General features: G+C 40.9%; 1 protein-coding gene across 3 annotated transcripts in view; it reads left to right on the top strand.

Annotated features, from left to right (window-relative positions):
• Window positions 1-12,853: 12,853 nt before the first annotated feature.
• Window positions 12,854-17,998, top strand: part of LOC112256676 (zinc finger protein DPF3) — a 47,452-nt gene continuing 42,307 nt past the window's right edge. For 2 of the 3 annotated variants that reach the window (XR_002954456.2, XM_024430085.2), the window contains exon 1: window positions 12,854-12,999. Coding sequence is in view for 1 of the 3 variants with exons in the window: in XM_024430085.2 (XP_024285853.1) it covers window positions 12,968-12,999 (32 nt within the window). In the remaining 2 variants the exon portion in view is untranslated. Of the gene's footprint in view, window positions 13,000-13,736; window positions 13,888-17,998 lie in introns of those variants that run through there. The other variant, XM_042325397.1, reaches the window with a different exon arrangement.

Consider the following 17,998-nt stretch of genomic DNA (forward strand, 5'->3'; position numbering starts at 1 on the left):
GTTCCTTTGATTTCCTATTAATATTTTTTCAACTGCATTGTTGGTTAGGGGCTTGTATGTAGGTCTACACCTGTTGTATTCGGCGCATGTGACAAAAATTTGATTCGATTTCGATCATTCTTAAATGGAAGAAGTTTGGAACCACCAAGAGTCTTCCTAGAGCTGGCCGCCCGGCCCAACTGAGCAATCAAGGAAGAAGGGCCTTGGTCAGGCAGGTGACCAAGAACCCGATGGTCACTGTGACAGAGCTCCAGAGTTCCTCTGTGTAGATGGGAGAACCATCCATAAGGATAACCATCTCTGCAGCACTCCACCAATCAAGCCATTATGGTAGAATGACCAGAGAGAAGCCACTCCTCAGTAAAATGACAGACCGCTTGGAGTTTGCCAAAAGGCACCTAAAAGACTCTGACCATGAGAAACAAGTGTCTCTGGTCTGATGAAACCAAGTTTGAAACTCTTTGGCCTGCATGCAAAGCATCACGTCTGGAGGAAACCAGGTACCACTCATCACCTGGCCAATACCATCACTATGGTGAAGAATAGCGGTGGCAACATCATGCTGTGGGGATGTTTTTCAACGGCAGGGACTGGGAGACTAGTCAGGATCGAGGGAAAGATGAACGGAGCAAAGTACAGAGATCCTTGATGAGAACCTGCTCTAGAGCGCTCAGGACCTCCAACTGGGGCGAAGGTTCACCTCCCAACAGGACAACAACCCTAAGCGCACAGCAGAGACAACGCAGGAGTGGCTTAGGGACAAGTCTGAATGTCCTTGAGTGGCCCAGCCAGAGCCCGGACTTGAACCCGATCAAACATTTCTGGAGAGACCTGAAAATAGCTGTGCAGCAATGCTCCCCATCCAAGTCTGAGAGGATCTGCAGAGAAGGGGAGAAACTCCCCAAATACAGGTGTATCAAGCTTGTAATGTCATACCCAAGATGACTTGAGGCTGTAATCGCTGGCAAAGGTGCTTCTGAGCAAAGGGTCTGAATACTTACGTAAATGTAATATGACATTTTTAAAAACCTGTTTTTGCTTTGTCATTATGGGGTATTGCATGTAAAATTTAAGTTTTTAAATCCATTTTAGAGTAAGGCTGTAACCTAACAAAATGTGGACAAAGTGATGGGGGTCTGAATACTTTCCAAATGCTCTGTTGACCCATTTAGCATACCCACCATACCATGAGACGTCCATGTTTTCATCACTGGAAAAGGGAAACGGTTACATTTTATATAATTGAAATCTTACACTCAGGATGGTTAAAAAAACATTAGGGATACCTTTTTAAATGTAGACTTGTGTCAACCACCCTGTATTCAAGACTATGCTGTTTCAACTGGAGACACATCTGAGGGAGGGCACAACACAAAGACTTCAAATTATGTAAATTAGGGTCTAAACTACAACATACGTAAACCTTTATTATTTGATAAATACATGTTGGAAGAATTTATAGTATAGTTTGACAACCCTAATGGTAAGTTTTTAAATTATATCAAACCCAACCGTTAATATTTTTCATTGATTAAGAAATGGATTTCTTATGCTATGGTTGGGTTTGTAAAATGGGTCAACTTTAAGCACCTCCTTCTCCTGAATGTTTTGGTATTCAGGTCCAAAACGTCACTTTCTGACCACTTATACCATGGGCAACTACAGTATGTATGGAAAGTTTCGTTCAAATCAAAAAGGGGTGCAGCCAAAAAGTGATTGAATTCAAATCTAAGGACCCTTTTGTGAAATGAAATCACCTCATCTGCCAACACTACTCCCTGTTTTTAGATAAAGGACGAAGGTGCGTTTGTGAAGATATTTAACTGCAAGCCCAACAAGCTGATCAAGGTGGTGTCCACCTTCGGCAACACAGGAGAAGGCAAATCCTACACTCTGAACCACACGTTCTTCATGGACAGGGAGGTGTTCAAGACCTCCCCCCACGCAGGAGTCCTGCACGGTGGGGGTGCGGGCGGCATTTGACCCCATCCACAAGGTGGTGGTCATCGATACAGAGGGCCAACTGGGTAACAGCTCCAACCAGGGCCACAGAACACGGCTCTTGCTCAAGGTGCTAGCTATCACCAACAGCTTCTACCGCATCCATGACGACCTCTTCAAGTTCCTGGGCGACGGGTCAGAAGCCTACCTGAAACATTTCACCAAGGAACTGAAGGCCACTACTGCCCGCTGTGGCCTGGACGTGCCTCTGGCCAACCTAGGGCAGGCCATCATCATCTTCCATGAGACTGTCCACACCAAGCTGCTGGGCTCAGGTCAGCGCTAAGAAATACTGTAATCAACACTGACCATAGTGTACACAAATCGAACATTGGTGTGGTTACTTTCTGCTCTCATCAGTCTCATTTTTATTTCACCTTCCTTGACAGTGTAAACATTAGGGATACAGTAGATTCATCCACTCATTGTCATGAGTGTTGCTGCAGAAGATCATATTACATGTAATTTGATAATTACGGGTACAGAATCTCTCCCTTTGACACGCTAAGACTAGTAATTGTCATTCCAACAGAGCTGTTTTGAAACGGTGTGAACAGTTAGTTGGCCAGTCAAGCAGTTTGAGTAATCTAGTATTATTTTCCTTTCAAAGTATGTGGCTGTTAAACTGTACAAATTGATTTTCTATCCATTTAATGTTTCCCTTTAGAGTAGAATTTGACTTATTTTTCTTAGAAATCATTTTTGGTGAGGCATCTTCCATCTCAGTTTTGATTGAGCTAGAAAAGGTTGAAGACCCCTGATCAAAGTGATCTCAAGTGAAATGTCATTTTATGAGGGGCTATATATCAACTCAAAGTTAAGTCTGTCTTCTCATCCTATTCCATTTTATCACCTTTTCGTTCTCTCATTCTGACAGGAAACTCATCAGAGTCTGTGGATTGGCTGCTGCTTGAGCGCTTCAGGAAGCTGGGCCGTTTCCCAGAGGTTTTCAGCTCCATCCTGTACCTCGGCACGTGTACCTGTAGCCCCCCAAATGACTTTGGTGGCCTGCAGCACACCCTGGAGCAGCTGCTGGACAACAACTCCACCCGCTTCCCAGTCGTCATCTTCAAAGCCCTGCAGGTAGTAGACATTATAGCTCAGTCATCTGGCTGTAAACTGGTTTCAAACAGGCTCACATTTACATAAGGCAAACACTGAAACCATGACAGTCAAATAAGGGTGTCAAGCTGTGTTCAAGAATGGAATGTTTTAGCATTTCTGTCTACTGGAACATTTGATCTTCATTAAAGGGGTCTTAAAATCAAGCACATAGAAAGTTCCAAATGTTGCTATTCAATAGGTGACCGTTAGTTTTACGGTCACCAATCTAATCAGCCTACAACAATGTAATTTCTGATCTGTTGTTCTTCTCTGTCTATGGCCTAAGTGAGCGCTTCAATGGGGAGATTTCTGATGAGCTCATAGCCCACAACTGCTTCTTCCCTGATGAGTACTTCACCTGCTCCGGGCCTCTGCCTCGTTTGCGGGTAAGTCCTCTGTTTCCTTCTCTTCAATTATTTAATTCTCTCCATCTCATGCCACTGACTATACGATGTACAAGTACATGTCATCCTACGTCATACTTCCGGGTCCTTCTACACATTGTGCCTACTCTCTCTTTAGGCCTGGTGAAGGGTGCTGCGCGTCCTGCCTACTGGGTGCCTGACCACATATCCTCTCCTGCCACATCTGCCATCGTGACTGCCAAGCTGTCTAAGCACCACTGTCACGCCTGCGAGCAAGACGTGTGTGACGAATGCTCCCCAGAGCGTCGACCAGTCCCCTTGCGAGGGTGGGACCACCGTGTCCGTGTTTGTGCAAACTGCAACCAGAAACCTGGCGACCTTTTAATGGGACTGGCCCTCCTTCCTCAGAACACTGGACGGAACCACTCTCTCAAACCTCCACCTGCCCACTCATATACCTCCATTATTGAAATGGATCGTTCCCATGTCTGTGGCAAGGATGTTGTTAGTAAATCTAGTTTTAGGGTTTCTGATGCCTTGTAAAAAATGTATGTATAATAGTCATGTAATTTGACTATGGAATTACCTTTTCCGCATTCACCCAAATCAGTGCTTTTTTGTTGGATAATGGTTGTGAAATATTTTTCTATCATGGAATAAAATTACATTTGTATCATGTAAACTGTTTGTTGAGAAATGTTTTTTTTTGTTTTTGTATCAATTCTCGACACAAGGCATTGTTTCACTGATGTAATGTTGAGGGGATAATGGCACCAGTGCAGTCACCACTGCAGGTTCGTTGCATGCTCTACTACACTATTTTAACATTGCTCTAAGTCTGTTGCGGCTGTACAAAGCTGCTGCATATCATATGGCCCAAAAAATTAAACTGAGACCGAAGTTAGGTTTGATTTGGATCTGCATGAACATCCATAGATCCAATTTTTAAACCAGTCTGTTTTTGTCTGCAAATAGCATTTCAGGTAACTGTTTCTGTGTTGACAACCTCTTTGGTATACATGGAGGTAATGGTTGTATGAAATTATGCTAAAAGACAGGATTTTAGATATGGAAAATAAACTTTTGTTGAAAACGTTTGTTCAGCTTGAAAGTCTGAGAGATGCATTGCCTTTGAGGTGTTGTGAGGTAGTCTGGCTACCAGTCTCTCTAACATTCCACTCCTTGTACGTCATGTCATGCGCCAAATTGGCAAGTGACACGGCATACAAGGAGTGGAATGCAATAGCTGAACAGAGACCCCTGGAAAACAAATCTACTTAACCTCATTATTTAATTTATACTGGATGGTATTTTTGTAATGTATCTGACCATTTCTGTTACTTGATGTGCATTATGCACCTAGAATTGAATTGAGTGGCAGTAACTTCCATTTGTTTGAATCTTGTTGAGCTGCTGTTTGTTGAACATGCAGATTCTCCTCTAACCCAGTTTAACATAACAAACACAAGACTACAGATCGCCATAAGCATAGGCTGATGGGACAATGAACTCAGCTTTTCAGTTTCAACACATTTAATGATTTCTTTTGAGCCAATTGCTTCTGTGGCATTTTTTGTCATCCACGCGAAAGACTGCATTGTCAAATAGATTGCATGCTTGTTCTTTCATAATTTGTGCTTTTTAGTCATTGAGATGTTATACGTCGTGTTAAGGGTCATTTTGAGTATACTTGCTTTTTTTTTTTTACTGTAATCTGTTCTTTGCATACGACACTTGGATATGCACAGTCAGCTGGCATTTATACCTGAACCATTTCACATCTTTGATGGTTATATGATTATGTGGCTGAAATGTAGTTAAAGCTTTAATTAATTAAATAACTTCTTTATATCCACATCTATTGAAGTGTGTTTTGAAAGAGTAATTTGAAAAGTTCAACCAGGGGAACAGTTTTACCTGGATGCATGCTATGCATGACACTGGACATTTAGTTACCTTTACATTGGAGTTTGTAATAAAAAAAAAGTGAAGACAAATAATATTTGTCCTGTAAGCCTTTTAGATATAATTGTCATTTTGGAGTGTTTTGTTCTAATTTTTTACTTTTGTCTAACTTTAGTCAGGTTCAATTTCTAATGAGATGTTCCCTTCAACCCTGCAATGTTTATATGTTGCATTGGGGGAAAGAAAGCACAATAATATCTTTGAGAAGTCTATAATTTACTCAGTTTCGAGCTCAATTGGTATCAAGAGACCAAAACATGTTCCAGGAAAACCTTCCCCCCACCACCACCACCAGCCTGTACCGTTGACACCAGGCAGGCTGGGTCCATGGACTCATGCTGCTTACGCCTAATCCTGACTCAGGTATCGGGATCAGGCAATGTTTTTCCACTCAATTGTCCAGTGTTAGTGAACACGTGCCTGTTGGTGCCGCTTCTTCTTGTTTTTAGCTGATATGAGTTAAACCCGGTGTGGTCGTCTGCTGCAATCTGCCATCATCCGTGACAAGGATGGTCTATTGCAAAAGACGGAGATGTTCTGCACACCACTGTTTTTCTGCTCTGTTATTTGCCTGTTTGTGGCCCACCTGTTAACTTGCAAGATTCTTGCCATTCTCCTTCGACCTCTCATCAACAAGTTTTTTTCGCCTACGGACTGCCGTTGACTGGATGTTTTTTGTTTGTCCCACCATTCTTGGTAAACCCTAGACACTCGTGCATGAATAGCCCAGGAGGCCGGCCGTTTCTGAGATACTGGAACCAGCGTGCCTGGCACCAATGATCATACCATGCTCAACGTCGCTTAGGTCACTCGTTTTGATCATTCTCACATTCAATCAAACAGTAACTGGATGCTTGTCTGCCTGCTTTATATAGCAAGCCACATGACTCACTGTCTGTAGGAGCGAACCATTTTCTTGAAGGGGGTGGTGTACCTAATAAACTGGTGTACATTGTCAGCATTCAATTTTCTATAATACAATACAGGGAGAACCCTATAGGCCACATGTCCGTGTATGTTTTGTTATTTAGATTTCTAAGGCAAAATAGAGTGGAAAAACAGATTCATCTTTGAATATGAAAAACAAAAATCTGAAATCGACTTCTTTTCTCATTTATTGTGTCAAAATTGGACATGTAATAACGGAAAACAAGTAACTAAATGTATACAACTTTTAGATGTTTGTTTTTTGTTTTGTTCATACGTGGAGTACAGTCCCCCTCATAGAATATTCACAGGGCTTAAGGGGGGTTACAGCCTAAGTAGGCAACACAAAGAAAGGAATAGACTATGAAAGTGACAGGAAGATAAAAATACTAAGGTTAGCTAACCCTTTTTAAAATTTTAGATCATTTGTTGGGCTGGAATTTCTCCTGTTGTCATTTCAATAAGTGTTTGAAAAAGATTATAAGAATACAAAGTAAAAATTATGATACAAATGTCTGACTGCCTCTTTATAATGCTTCGTCTGTAATCTGTAATCTGCATCTGTAATTTCAAGGTTCTACTGTACATTCAAGTCTCAAATGGACTCCAGGGTTAACTCCTGTTTGCTACTGCTGTCCAGAGGACTTTAAGAGCTACTACATGCAATTGAATTAAATAGGCCTTTTTCTGAAATTTTAATATGAATGGCAAAAATCTTTGTTTATATCCATGAAAGGACACATTTTTGGAGGTTGTCAATACTGATTACTTTTAGGATTGCGTAGGAAAGGGCATGAACAAAATACATTTTTGGAATCATTTTGTGCTTTTTGGACCAAGAAACAGGTGCGAGGAGTCTGAATCAGAATGATATTCCCAATAATAAAATGTAATCAATAGACACAATTCAACATTAAGACAATTGTGTCATTTCCACAATTACTTATTACAAGTAACTTTTCATATAATGGGAAGTTGATCAGGTGTCTGGTCCTCAGTAGCTGCATCTGCTGACTACATAGAGGGACCAGATCAGTGATCCTAGATCAGCAATGCTACCCTGAGACACTCTGATCTTCCTTGAATTGTATGTGTGTAAGTAAGTGGGGTGGGGAGAGGAGTGTACTGTAGGTGTGTGTGGTGGCCTGGCTGGTCATTTGTTAGTGGGCAGTAGGCTCAGGCCTTTGCCTGTATTTAACATATGTATGTGGCAGTAATCCTGCATTTTTTGTTGTTGTTTTATAGCAGAGAGAACAAATGGGAATATTTGTTCAATCAAAAGGGAATATTCACAAGGTACAGACCACACCATCAACTGTATATGTTGAAGATATTTAATGGAGTGAGTGACAGACAGGAGTTGGGGGCTCAACATTACCCAGTTCGTATGACAGTTGAACTTTGTATGTCACGTGTCTGGATCACAACCAGTCATAACTAGTGTCTATCAAAGCAACATTTGCATTGCAAAATCAGGAAATGTCCACAATTTGGACATTTTCTCAGTACTTGAAGGATAGTGGCCAGTAAAGAATAGAATTGTAAAGATAAAGTAATATCATTAAATCTAATTTTGTCTTAGCTTGTAACTCATAAAATATTTGATTTTGGATCACAGGTAAAATGCAGCAATTACATTCACTTGTATTACTTATCTAGTGAAGGAAGGGAGGTAGGTAGGGGAAGGTTATTCTGCCAAACCCATCTATACCCATTTATCCACTCTCCACCCACACCCACATCCCTCCATACATGTTCCATCTATCAAACTTTCAGTAAAAAAAAACACTTGAAGCAAATTTAAACATTGAATTAAACTGATTTAATCAAATGGCAGTTGAAACAAGAGTGAGCAACGTTTAGTATGAGGGGAATAAAATAGTTGATTTGGCAGCCTGGCAGCATGGGATTGGTGCTAGGGTTGGACGGTATCTAGATTTTCATACCCTCATACTGTGCCTGTGCCATCCCGGTGTTGTGTCTTTGCTATGCTGGATTAAGTGATATGACATGCTATTTTTTTAAATCATTTATCTGTAATTAATATTACCTGATTAAACTAATCATGTAAATGTAATTAACTAGAAAGTCGGGGCACCACCGGAGGAATGTTTATAGAGCTGTTATCTTCCGAATAAACTCTTAAAGACCTGGTAATCTTTTATATCAATAACAGTGAATTATTAATCGTCACCTTATTCAGTCTCATCTGAACATCGTAGAATTCTTGGTTATCTTCACGAACCCTGGCTAACAAGTTGAATCAGCAATACAAAATTTGGTTTAATTATTTATTTACTAAATACCTCAATAATCACACAGAATTACATATACACAGGATGGATCATATATTGATTACTAATTATGTCATAAAAGGAAACGTCCCTAGCGGCCGGAACCGATATGACGGCTGGTTACACAAAGAAAGGGGTTTGGGTTTAAATGAAAGCACAGGAAGACTAAGGAACGAAAGGATTGGGTCTCTATCGGACCTTATGAAGCTATGCTATCGTAAATACAGAATCTTATGCATTCTAAATAACCGCCCATTTGGAAAAGGAAAATGCAAGAAATATTTACTCTGAGCTGCGCTCCCATAGATTGATCGTAGATGGAAGGCTGGGTTGCCCAGCAGAGATCTCTTGTCCTTTGAAGAATATGTCTGGTGGTAGGATGGATATGTTGTAGTACCGTCGTCGTGTGGTAGGACGGATACATTGTAGTACCCTGTCTTTCTGAAGAGGTTGTCTGTCCTTTCCTAGCCACGCACGTTTACAGCTGCTGCTGCTGCTAACTCGACATCTAGGATGTATCACTTCTTTAGTGAATAAGAGTTCAAAGTTCATACCAAGTTGCCATACTATAAGCTCATGCTATATTCTGGCTGGTATAGTCGAAATGCATCCTTCCAGCATGTCGATCGTCACTTCCACGTTGAAATCGCCCTTTTTTAATGTATGGACAGCAGTCCTCACGTCACCGGGAACACATTGCTAATTTTGTTAGGTTGTTGTCGTTCAACCTTACGCAACCAGAGCTCATGCTGAGGTTGGCTTAGTTCTGTAGTTGGTATTAGACCTTTTAACGTACGGACATCAGTCCTCACGTCGTCGGGAACATAAATTGACTTTCGTCAAGGGGCTTTTGTAGTGGTGGAGAGAAGAGCGTGTTTCATAGTTCACAACCAATGTCTGTTCACTTGGGCGGGGCCTTTGAGTGAGCAGAGTTTACTTTTATGAAAACAATTTTCTCATTTAGAATCTAAAATTACATTTAATCTTTTCACAAATAGCTTCATATTTAAACATTTAAATTGCACAACAATTCCATGTGAATCTGATAACTAGAATGTGTAGACCTTCCAAGATACAGTTAATGTCATCCTATCATCAGTAATAATGTCTCAGACGACAACTGATCTGACATCATATTCTTTAAGTACGAACGGATATTTTCAACTGATTGGATTACCGAAATATGGTTCCGTTCCCCACCCTTTTGATGTTACCAGACTCTCCCTATGTTAACAAAGGGCTTTCAAAGAGTCAAATCTGTAGAGTAGAGAGAGGAAAGGGGAAAAGGTATTTATGGGGGTCATAAACCTCACCAACAGGGCAATGTCATGACACCGGGATATACGGTATTACTGGTAGTGCACTTAGCTAACATTAGAAAGTTAGCAAAACCCAGCAGAGTCTCAGGGTCATCTATAGGCAATACCATACAACATGAGATAAATGGAGAGACACACCTTGAGGGCAGCATGCCAAACAGGAAGTGTAAAGAAGGAGCTTTCCTTGAAGGATGGGGAAGGAGAGTCTCAGCTGAAATCCAAGAATTCTGATATGTTCTGTCCAGTTGTCCTTCAAACAGGCCTGCAGGTGCCAGCAACCAGCTTACATAGCATATGTGAATGAACTGTGAGGATTGTCAAGACAGAGTGAGAGAGAGAGAATTAACAGTTGATTTGTGATTGTTTATTCCACTTGCTTTGGCAATATTAACATATGTTTGCCATGCTACTAAAGCCCTTTTAATTGAATTGAGAGAGAGATAATCACTGTTGAGCATTCAATTTAAAATAGTGTTAAACTGTTCTAGAGTCATATTGTCTCAGCACAGTAGAGTACAGCAGGGTTAGAGAAATATGCAAATTTACAGTCATGGGGACAGGATTCTTGCTTCTCAACCCGGGTGTGGTAGGAGGCGGTAGTGCATGACCTTGAGAGCATCATGTCCACTTGATAGAGCTGAGTGAATGGTCCTGTGTGTGTGTGTGTGTGTGTGTGTGTAATTGGTTTAATTATTTATTTACTAGCAAACTAAATTATAATACAGGATAAACATACACCCTCAATACATTAGGAAAAGGTCCATAGCGGACTAACACAACATATGGTGGCTTGTTACAAAGAAGATGAAGAGGGAGAGAGAGAGAAAGAGACACTTATCATTGATACATTTTAGGAACTATTCTCACAGTAATCATATACTTTTTACACAAACCGCTGCCCATTTTGAGTAAGAAATCATGAATGTGGGCTCCCGAGTGGCACAGTGGTCTAAGGTGCTGTATTTCAGTGCAAGATGTCCAGGCTGCATCACATCCGGCTGCGATTGGGAAACCCATAGGTCGGTGCACAATTGGCCCAGCGTCATCCGGGTTTGGCCGGAGTAGGCCGTCATTCTGAATAAGAATTTGTTCTTAACTGACTTGCCTAGTTACATTTTTTTACATCTACAGTGCCTTGCGAAAGTATTCGGCCCCCTTGAACTTTGCGACCTTTTGCCACATTTCAGGCTTCAAACATAAAGATATAAAACTGTATTTTTTTGTGAAGAATCAACAACAAGTGGGACACAATCATGAAGTGGAACGACATTTATTGGATATTTCAAACTTTTTTAACAAATCAAAAACTGAAAAATTGGGCGTGCAAAATTATTCTGGAAGACACATTATTGTGGAAGACACATTTAAGTTCAATGCATTCAGTTGTACAGCTGACTAGGTATCCCCCTTTCCCTTACATGTAGTGTATATACTTTCCAAGTTACAGTATTTCCTTTATAACACTTTTAATGACACAAAATCACAAAATAACAACCCATATGACATTTTTATTCTTTAGCTCGCCTCTGACCATTCCCTACATTCTCTGTTATGAATATTGTTTCAGTATTCGCTTTAGAACGCGTTAGAGTTTAGGCGGGAAAAGTCTCTGGAGACAAAGAAACATTCCTGTGTGAATTTGGAGAGGGATGTTCTCTCTCCTTGATTTATAACATGGTATAAGGTGTCAACTCCTCACCAGGTCCCTCCTCCCCCCTCTGTGTGTGAGAGAGGGTCTGGTTACTGTCATCCATTGCCAAGCTGACTTGACCCATTCGGATCTTCACAGGACAGTCATGACAACCCATACCAATAAAAAGGCTTATTTTAACTTACTGTATAGGCAGATTTAACTACATGAAGTTCATGGTGATCAGCTAAAATGCAGTACTGTGCTTTTCTCCTGTGATAAAAGTCAGACTTCACACACACACACACACACACACACACACACACACACACACACACACACACACACACACACACTGTGTGTGTACTGACTATAGCTTAATTGGATATTGTTGTTTGTGTAAGCAATAAAGATTTAGGATCTTCATTTGATCACTCTTTTGTTGCTGATAATTCTGCCCAGTAGGAAATGCAAAATTGTAGTGTATTCAAGGTTTCAAAAGGCTTCTAAAGTTTGTAATTCCATTTTAAAATGCCAGACTTGAAAATGTATCACCCCCTACAAAATGTTTTCATTAATTAATAATCTACATTTCCTGTTGCTGCAGGATATTTTTTTCTGCTGCAAACTGACTCAAATTAAGATCCTACATCTGTAGCTAAGTTAGCTATGCAAAGTGCCAATTATTTCCAGTAACTGCTCTTCATTATTACTCTGTCAATAAACACCATCAGCTGACAGAAGATCTAGCTAAGTTAGCTACAGAAAGTAATGGAGAAATCTCACTTTTCTGCAGTAGCTCTGGTTGGGCAATGGGTAGCTCTGGCTAGCATGACTATAGCCAGTAACCAGTTAGGGCTAGCTGGGCACTGGCTAGCTAGCCCTAGCCAGCCAGCCAGCCAATGCAAGCCAACTTTATTCAGTTGTTGTTGAGTTTGTTATATTGGCATGCTAACTTCATAATTAGTTCCTGTCACACTCACACAGTCTAATATTTTCTTTGTGCTGACAGCCTAGGCTGTAAACGCAACCCTAAGCACCATGAATATTACATAAAGGGGCGTGTACTTCCAGGTGGGAACAAAACCAAAATCAGAAATGTAACAGATGTTGTTATTTGTTTTCCATTATTCCATGTCAAATTCTGACACTATATATGAGAAAATAAGTTGATTTTCGTTTTTCTAATTCAGAAACGACAAACACGAAAAACAGACCTTTTTCGTTTTTCCATTCTCCGTTTTGCCTCGGAAATTAAAGTAACAAAACCTTCACGGACCCACCCCGAGCCCCGATTGGTTGGTTTTTCGTAGGATTCACTCAGAACTGCAAGACTCTGATATTGCGTTACCGTGTAGCAAAATGGCGGCTGTCATTCAGAACCCACTTAAAGCGTAAGTAAATTAACAAATTGATTAAATTCTGTGGTGTTACTTTGTTGCCAATACTTGAATTACATGGATCCGTACTTTTAAGCAAATACAAGACGCGTGCAAATGTGGGAGTAATGCTGTCGTAACAATGTGTATTTCTACTTGCTGAGCCGAATTAATGTGTCAGTGCTTTCACCGAAGTAGACTGCTTAGTTTATTAGACATTTCTGCATATTATGGTTTACAATCTTCTTTGTGTGATATGCGGATTATCCCATGTGTCATACTAATTGCGTTTTAGGCCTGTAACCTCAACATGATAATTTATTGACTCATTTGAACCGACTCTTGAATTTATCTGAACGTTGCATCAAAATTTAGCACAAAAGTGTTTCAACATGCACTGCTATTACGAGGACGAGTAAAAAACAATTGCACGAATTTCCATATTTCCGGAATAACATTGACATCCCGAGTCTTTTATAGTTGGTGTGTATTGTCGAGATGTCAACTTTGGCTGAGCGCAGACGTGACAAGGACCCAGTAGGTAGAGCAAGGCAGGAGGCATTTTATATTTGCATGCCTTTCCGCCCGAAAGCGAAGTGACAGCAATGCGAGCCCCGGAATTTCCTTTGGAGGTAGTCCTATGCATTTTGTAAAGCGCCTGTGCAGTTACTTAAGTTTTATCCTATCCTCTGTGTGCTCACTAATGAGTCAACAGTATTTATCCTGTTTTGTCCGTGACGCCATTTTTTCTATGAGAGCTTATATTGTCAGATAATATATATTAGCCGTAGAAGTTGAAAAAAAAAAACTATTGCCAATTTAGAAGTTTTTAGGCAAGTTTGTATTGAGTGATATTGCCACCTCATGTACATTTTCTCAGAGAAAGACAAACGAGGCCTACTGGTAAGTCATTTCTTTGTTACTACCCATGTTTGAGCACTGACAGACTGTTTGTAGGACAGTTAAGGTATAACCAGACCTTTTGGACTGTGCATTAGAGATGGTGAGACTTTCTGGAGGTGAAGAACGAGGGATGTAACTTGACTGTGCCTTTAAGTGGAGGAGTAGTGCAGATTAGCCAGGTCCATGATCCTGGGCCCATCTGTCAGGACATGCTCTGACCAGGAGGAAGTGTTGGGCACAGGCAGCAAGGCAGGAGACCCATCTGCTCTTCTGTAGAGGTACCCTGGCACCCCCATGGGTCCTACAGGATTAGGGAAGCGTGCTCCTCGCCCACCACTTACATATAGATGCATCATTATTTTACGCTTATGACTACATAAACAAGCTTGAAGAGCTCTACCACTGACAAGCATAAAGGATGGTCTTGTTTCATTTCATGGCTGTGGTGGTTCCCAGTTGGCACAAAGTAGCCTAGTTTGAGACACTGCCATTTTTATCAATTTTGTGGGACTAATTTCCTTTAAACCAATTTACCCTTGTATCCAACAAGATCAACCTAATCATTCTACTGTGCCTGAATGGGCTGCTTCTTCATCTCCTAGAGGTTTTAACATGTATAATGTCTCCTCGCTGTAAACTGTGCTTAATGAAGTGTTTCAATCTGCTATAATTAGCTACTGTTTCAGGTTTCAGACTTCATCTCACACATTTGTCAGATTATAATTAGTCACACTTGACACTAATTGGATGTTGCTCATGTGGACCAGTTTGACCTTTTTTTAAATCAAGAGTATTCTCCTTTGAGATGAGGCAAATGAATTGGAGTCTTCTTGGCTTTGTTATAGAGAAGGAGTCTTGGCTTTGTTGGGGAGAGAAGGATATGGCAATCGTGGGTGTAGCCAAAGTGCTGCTCCTCCCACACTGTGTGTGTTATGCATGGAGAGTGATGAGGGACAAGGGGCTCTTCAAGCTACTGATAAAATGGAACTCAAAATATTGAGTCTGTATGTGCACAGGCCATGTGTGTTATTGGTATTCATTCTCAAGATGACTGTGAAATGGCTTTCTTGCTAGAGTCGATGTGTTCGATAGGAAACACTCTCTCTAGACCCTCCCCTCTTGCAGGGCTGCAGCTATGGCTTCCTGTAAAGCTCAGATGCACCTGCAAAGAGCGACAATATTTGCCTGAACCAATCGCAAAATGCAGAAGTATCTGAAGAAAATTAGTATTCTGAAAATGTGTATTTTATTGCCCTTTGTCAGCCTGTAGAGTATCAAGGTAAAGACAACAAGATTGCTGCTAACTGTAACTCCAGCCCTCATAGGCCCTAAGCTAAAACTATTGGGGTTCCTCAGATGTAGTGTAAAAGACAATGGAATTTATGTTCTGATTTAAGCTACTGCAGATCGCTTGCCTGGCCTCCTGGAAACTGGGTTGAGAGGTCATTCTCTTTTATGCAAAATGTGCATTTGTGTAATGCTCACACTAAGGGCTGGGCACAGATATGACACCCCAAACCGTTGACAGGAGCACACTGATAGAGGAGGCCCCTGCAACCAATAGATTTGCTTTTGGTTTCTCCCCTCACTCACATCTGTAAGATGGTGTGTGATCTTTTGAGGTAGGCCTTACCTTACTGTAGCTCAGTTGCACACAGTGTCTGTCTGGTTAGCTGTGGTATGTCTTTTTACAGTTGGAACAACCTTCCAACCACTTCAATGTCACAAAGGCCCTAAAAAACGAACAGTTGAAAAAAAGAACTCATGCAAGAGGAAAAAAACAGAGAGCAAAGACATGAGTAAGTGTTAGCAGGGCCTCGTTCACCTCCTGTGCTCTCAGACGCTGATGCTCGTCACTCATTATGAGTGTTAGAGAGATCTCTCACCTAGGCCACCGCACCTGCTGCTCAGGGCACTGAGGGCAGTGCACTCGAATGAAAGAGTGCAGGAAGCTCTGAGACAGTTAACACCTCATAACTGAGGGAGCTATCAACATTCCTTTCGCTGCTTGTTTTTCTATCCAATGGCTGTTTTTTTGTCAGACACATTATCCTCCACTGAAGCTTGACGGAAGTGATCTAGGTACAGCAGTCAGATTCACATGACAAGATAATGGCTACTCTAATTTGTGGGGTAGTTTTAGACCCATTTAGGGACAGCACTTTTTAAGTAGGAGCCTAATGATTGTATTGTTAACAGGTACAACACACGTATGCCAAACAGCAGTTACAATCTTGAAACATGATTGAGGTGCCACGAAATGTTAAAATTTACTGTGCTGCTCAGAGGCTGTATAGGGCTGTATAGGGCTGTATAGGGCTGTATAGGGCTGTATAGGGCTGGGCTGTATAGGGCTGTATAGGGCTGTATAGGGCTGTATAGGGCTGTATAGGGCTGTATAGGGCTGTATAGGGCTGTATAGGGCTGTATAGGGCCATAAGCAAACAAGAACATGCTCTTTCTTATTTTTTCAGTTTTAATTAAAAAAAATCTTAGTACAGACAGAACAGAGAGAGGAAAAACACACACACACATCCCCTACCTGATCAAACCCACACTAACCCCCCATGCTCCAACAGAGCTCCACCTTAAATAAAGCAGGCATGATGTAGAATTTACCATAAGTACCATAAGCAAATAACAAAAAAAACTAAGAATATAATCAAACAAAAAGTAAAGAAGAGTTAAAAATAGTGATACAAATTTTAATTTGTGTTGGTTTATGGAGTTGTGAAATTAGCTGGATTCCATGTCTTCTACAAAGGATAGGAAAGGTAGCCAGATATTATAAAATGTAATTGCAGAACCCCTAGCACATTTTCATCTCTCTAGTTTGAGATGTTGCATGCCTTCCTATATCCATTGGAGATTGATCCTTCCACATAAATAGTATAAGACATCTAGCTAGAAGACTAGTAAATGACAGCATGTTTGCTATATAACTGTTTAGAGGGGGTGCCACTTGTAAAATTATATACAGGCAGAAGGTTTTATAGGTCTCTCCAGTATCTTAGAATACGTCTCATTGATATCCAGAAATCTTTCAATTTCGGGCATGTCTACAACATGGCAGTAATGTAGCAGGAGCCTGCTTACATCGGTTACAAGTGGGATCTATTTCTGGTCTAATCTTGGATAATTTTGCCTTTGACCAATGTTGTGGCTGGCGATTTTAATGCTGGGAAACAAATCTATTTCATCTCATTTCTACCAGCATGTCACCTGTGCAAAGTTGGAGACAAAACTCTAGATCACCTTTACTCCACAGACAGAAACGCATACAAAGCTCTCACTCCAATCTGACCATAACTCTATCCTCCTGATTCCTGCTTAAAAACTCACAGGAAGTACCAATACGGAAGTGGTTCAATGAAGTGGATGCTAAGCTACACAGACTGGAATATGTTTCTGGATTCATCCGACATCATTGAGGAGTTTACCACATCAGTCACCGGTTTCATTAATAAGTGCATCGACGATGCCATTCTCACAGTGACCATACGCACATGTAGGGCTGGGCGGTATACTGTATTTTACGATATACCGGTGTTGATGCACGTACCGGTTTGGGTTTTTACTTTACCTTCTATGATGGTATTTTAATCTTTGGTTTGTTAAATGTGATACACTGTGTGTAACATCCATTTTTATAGTTTACTTCTCTACCTGAGTCATCTCTCTCCATGGCTTTCCACACAGACCTAGCCCCGCCCCCTGTCACTCAAGGAGTGCATTTGTTTTTCCTTGACCACAAGACAATTGCATTCAGTCTGCATGGTCAATGCAGCAGATGGAACAATGTTGATGGAACAATGTATTTTATCTAACGGGTTGCATCCATAAGTCTAAATATTGCTATTACATTGCACAGCCTTCAATGTTATGTCATAATTACGTAAAATTCTGGCAAATTAGTTTGCAACAAGCCAGGCGGCCCAAACTGTTGCATATACCCTGACTCTGCGTGCAGTGAACGCAAGAGAAGTGACACAATTTCCTGCTTATTGCCTGCTAACATGAATTTCTTTTGAACTAAATATGCAGGTTTAAAAAAATATACTTCTGTGTTTTAATTTTCAGAAAGGCATTGATGTTAATGGTTTGGTACATT

Source organism: Oncorhynchus tshawytscha, linkage group LG08, assembly GCF_018296145.1.
Source record: "Oncorhynchus tshawytscha isolate Ot180627B linkage group LG08, Otsh_v2.0, whole genome shotgun sequence".
NCBI lineage: Eukaryota > Metazoa > Chordata > Actinopteri > Salmoniformes > Salmonidae > Oncorhynchus > Oncorhynchus tshawytscha.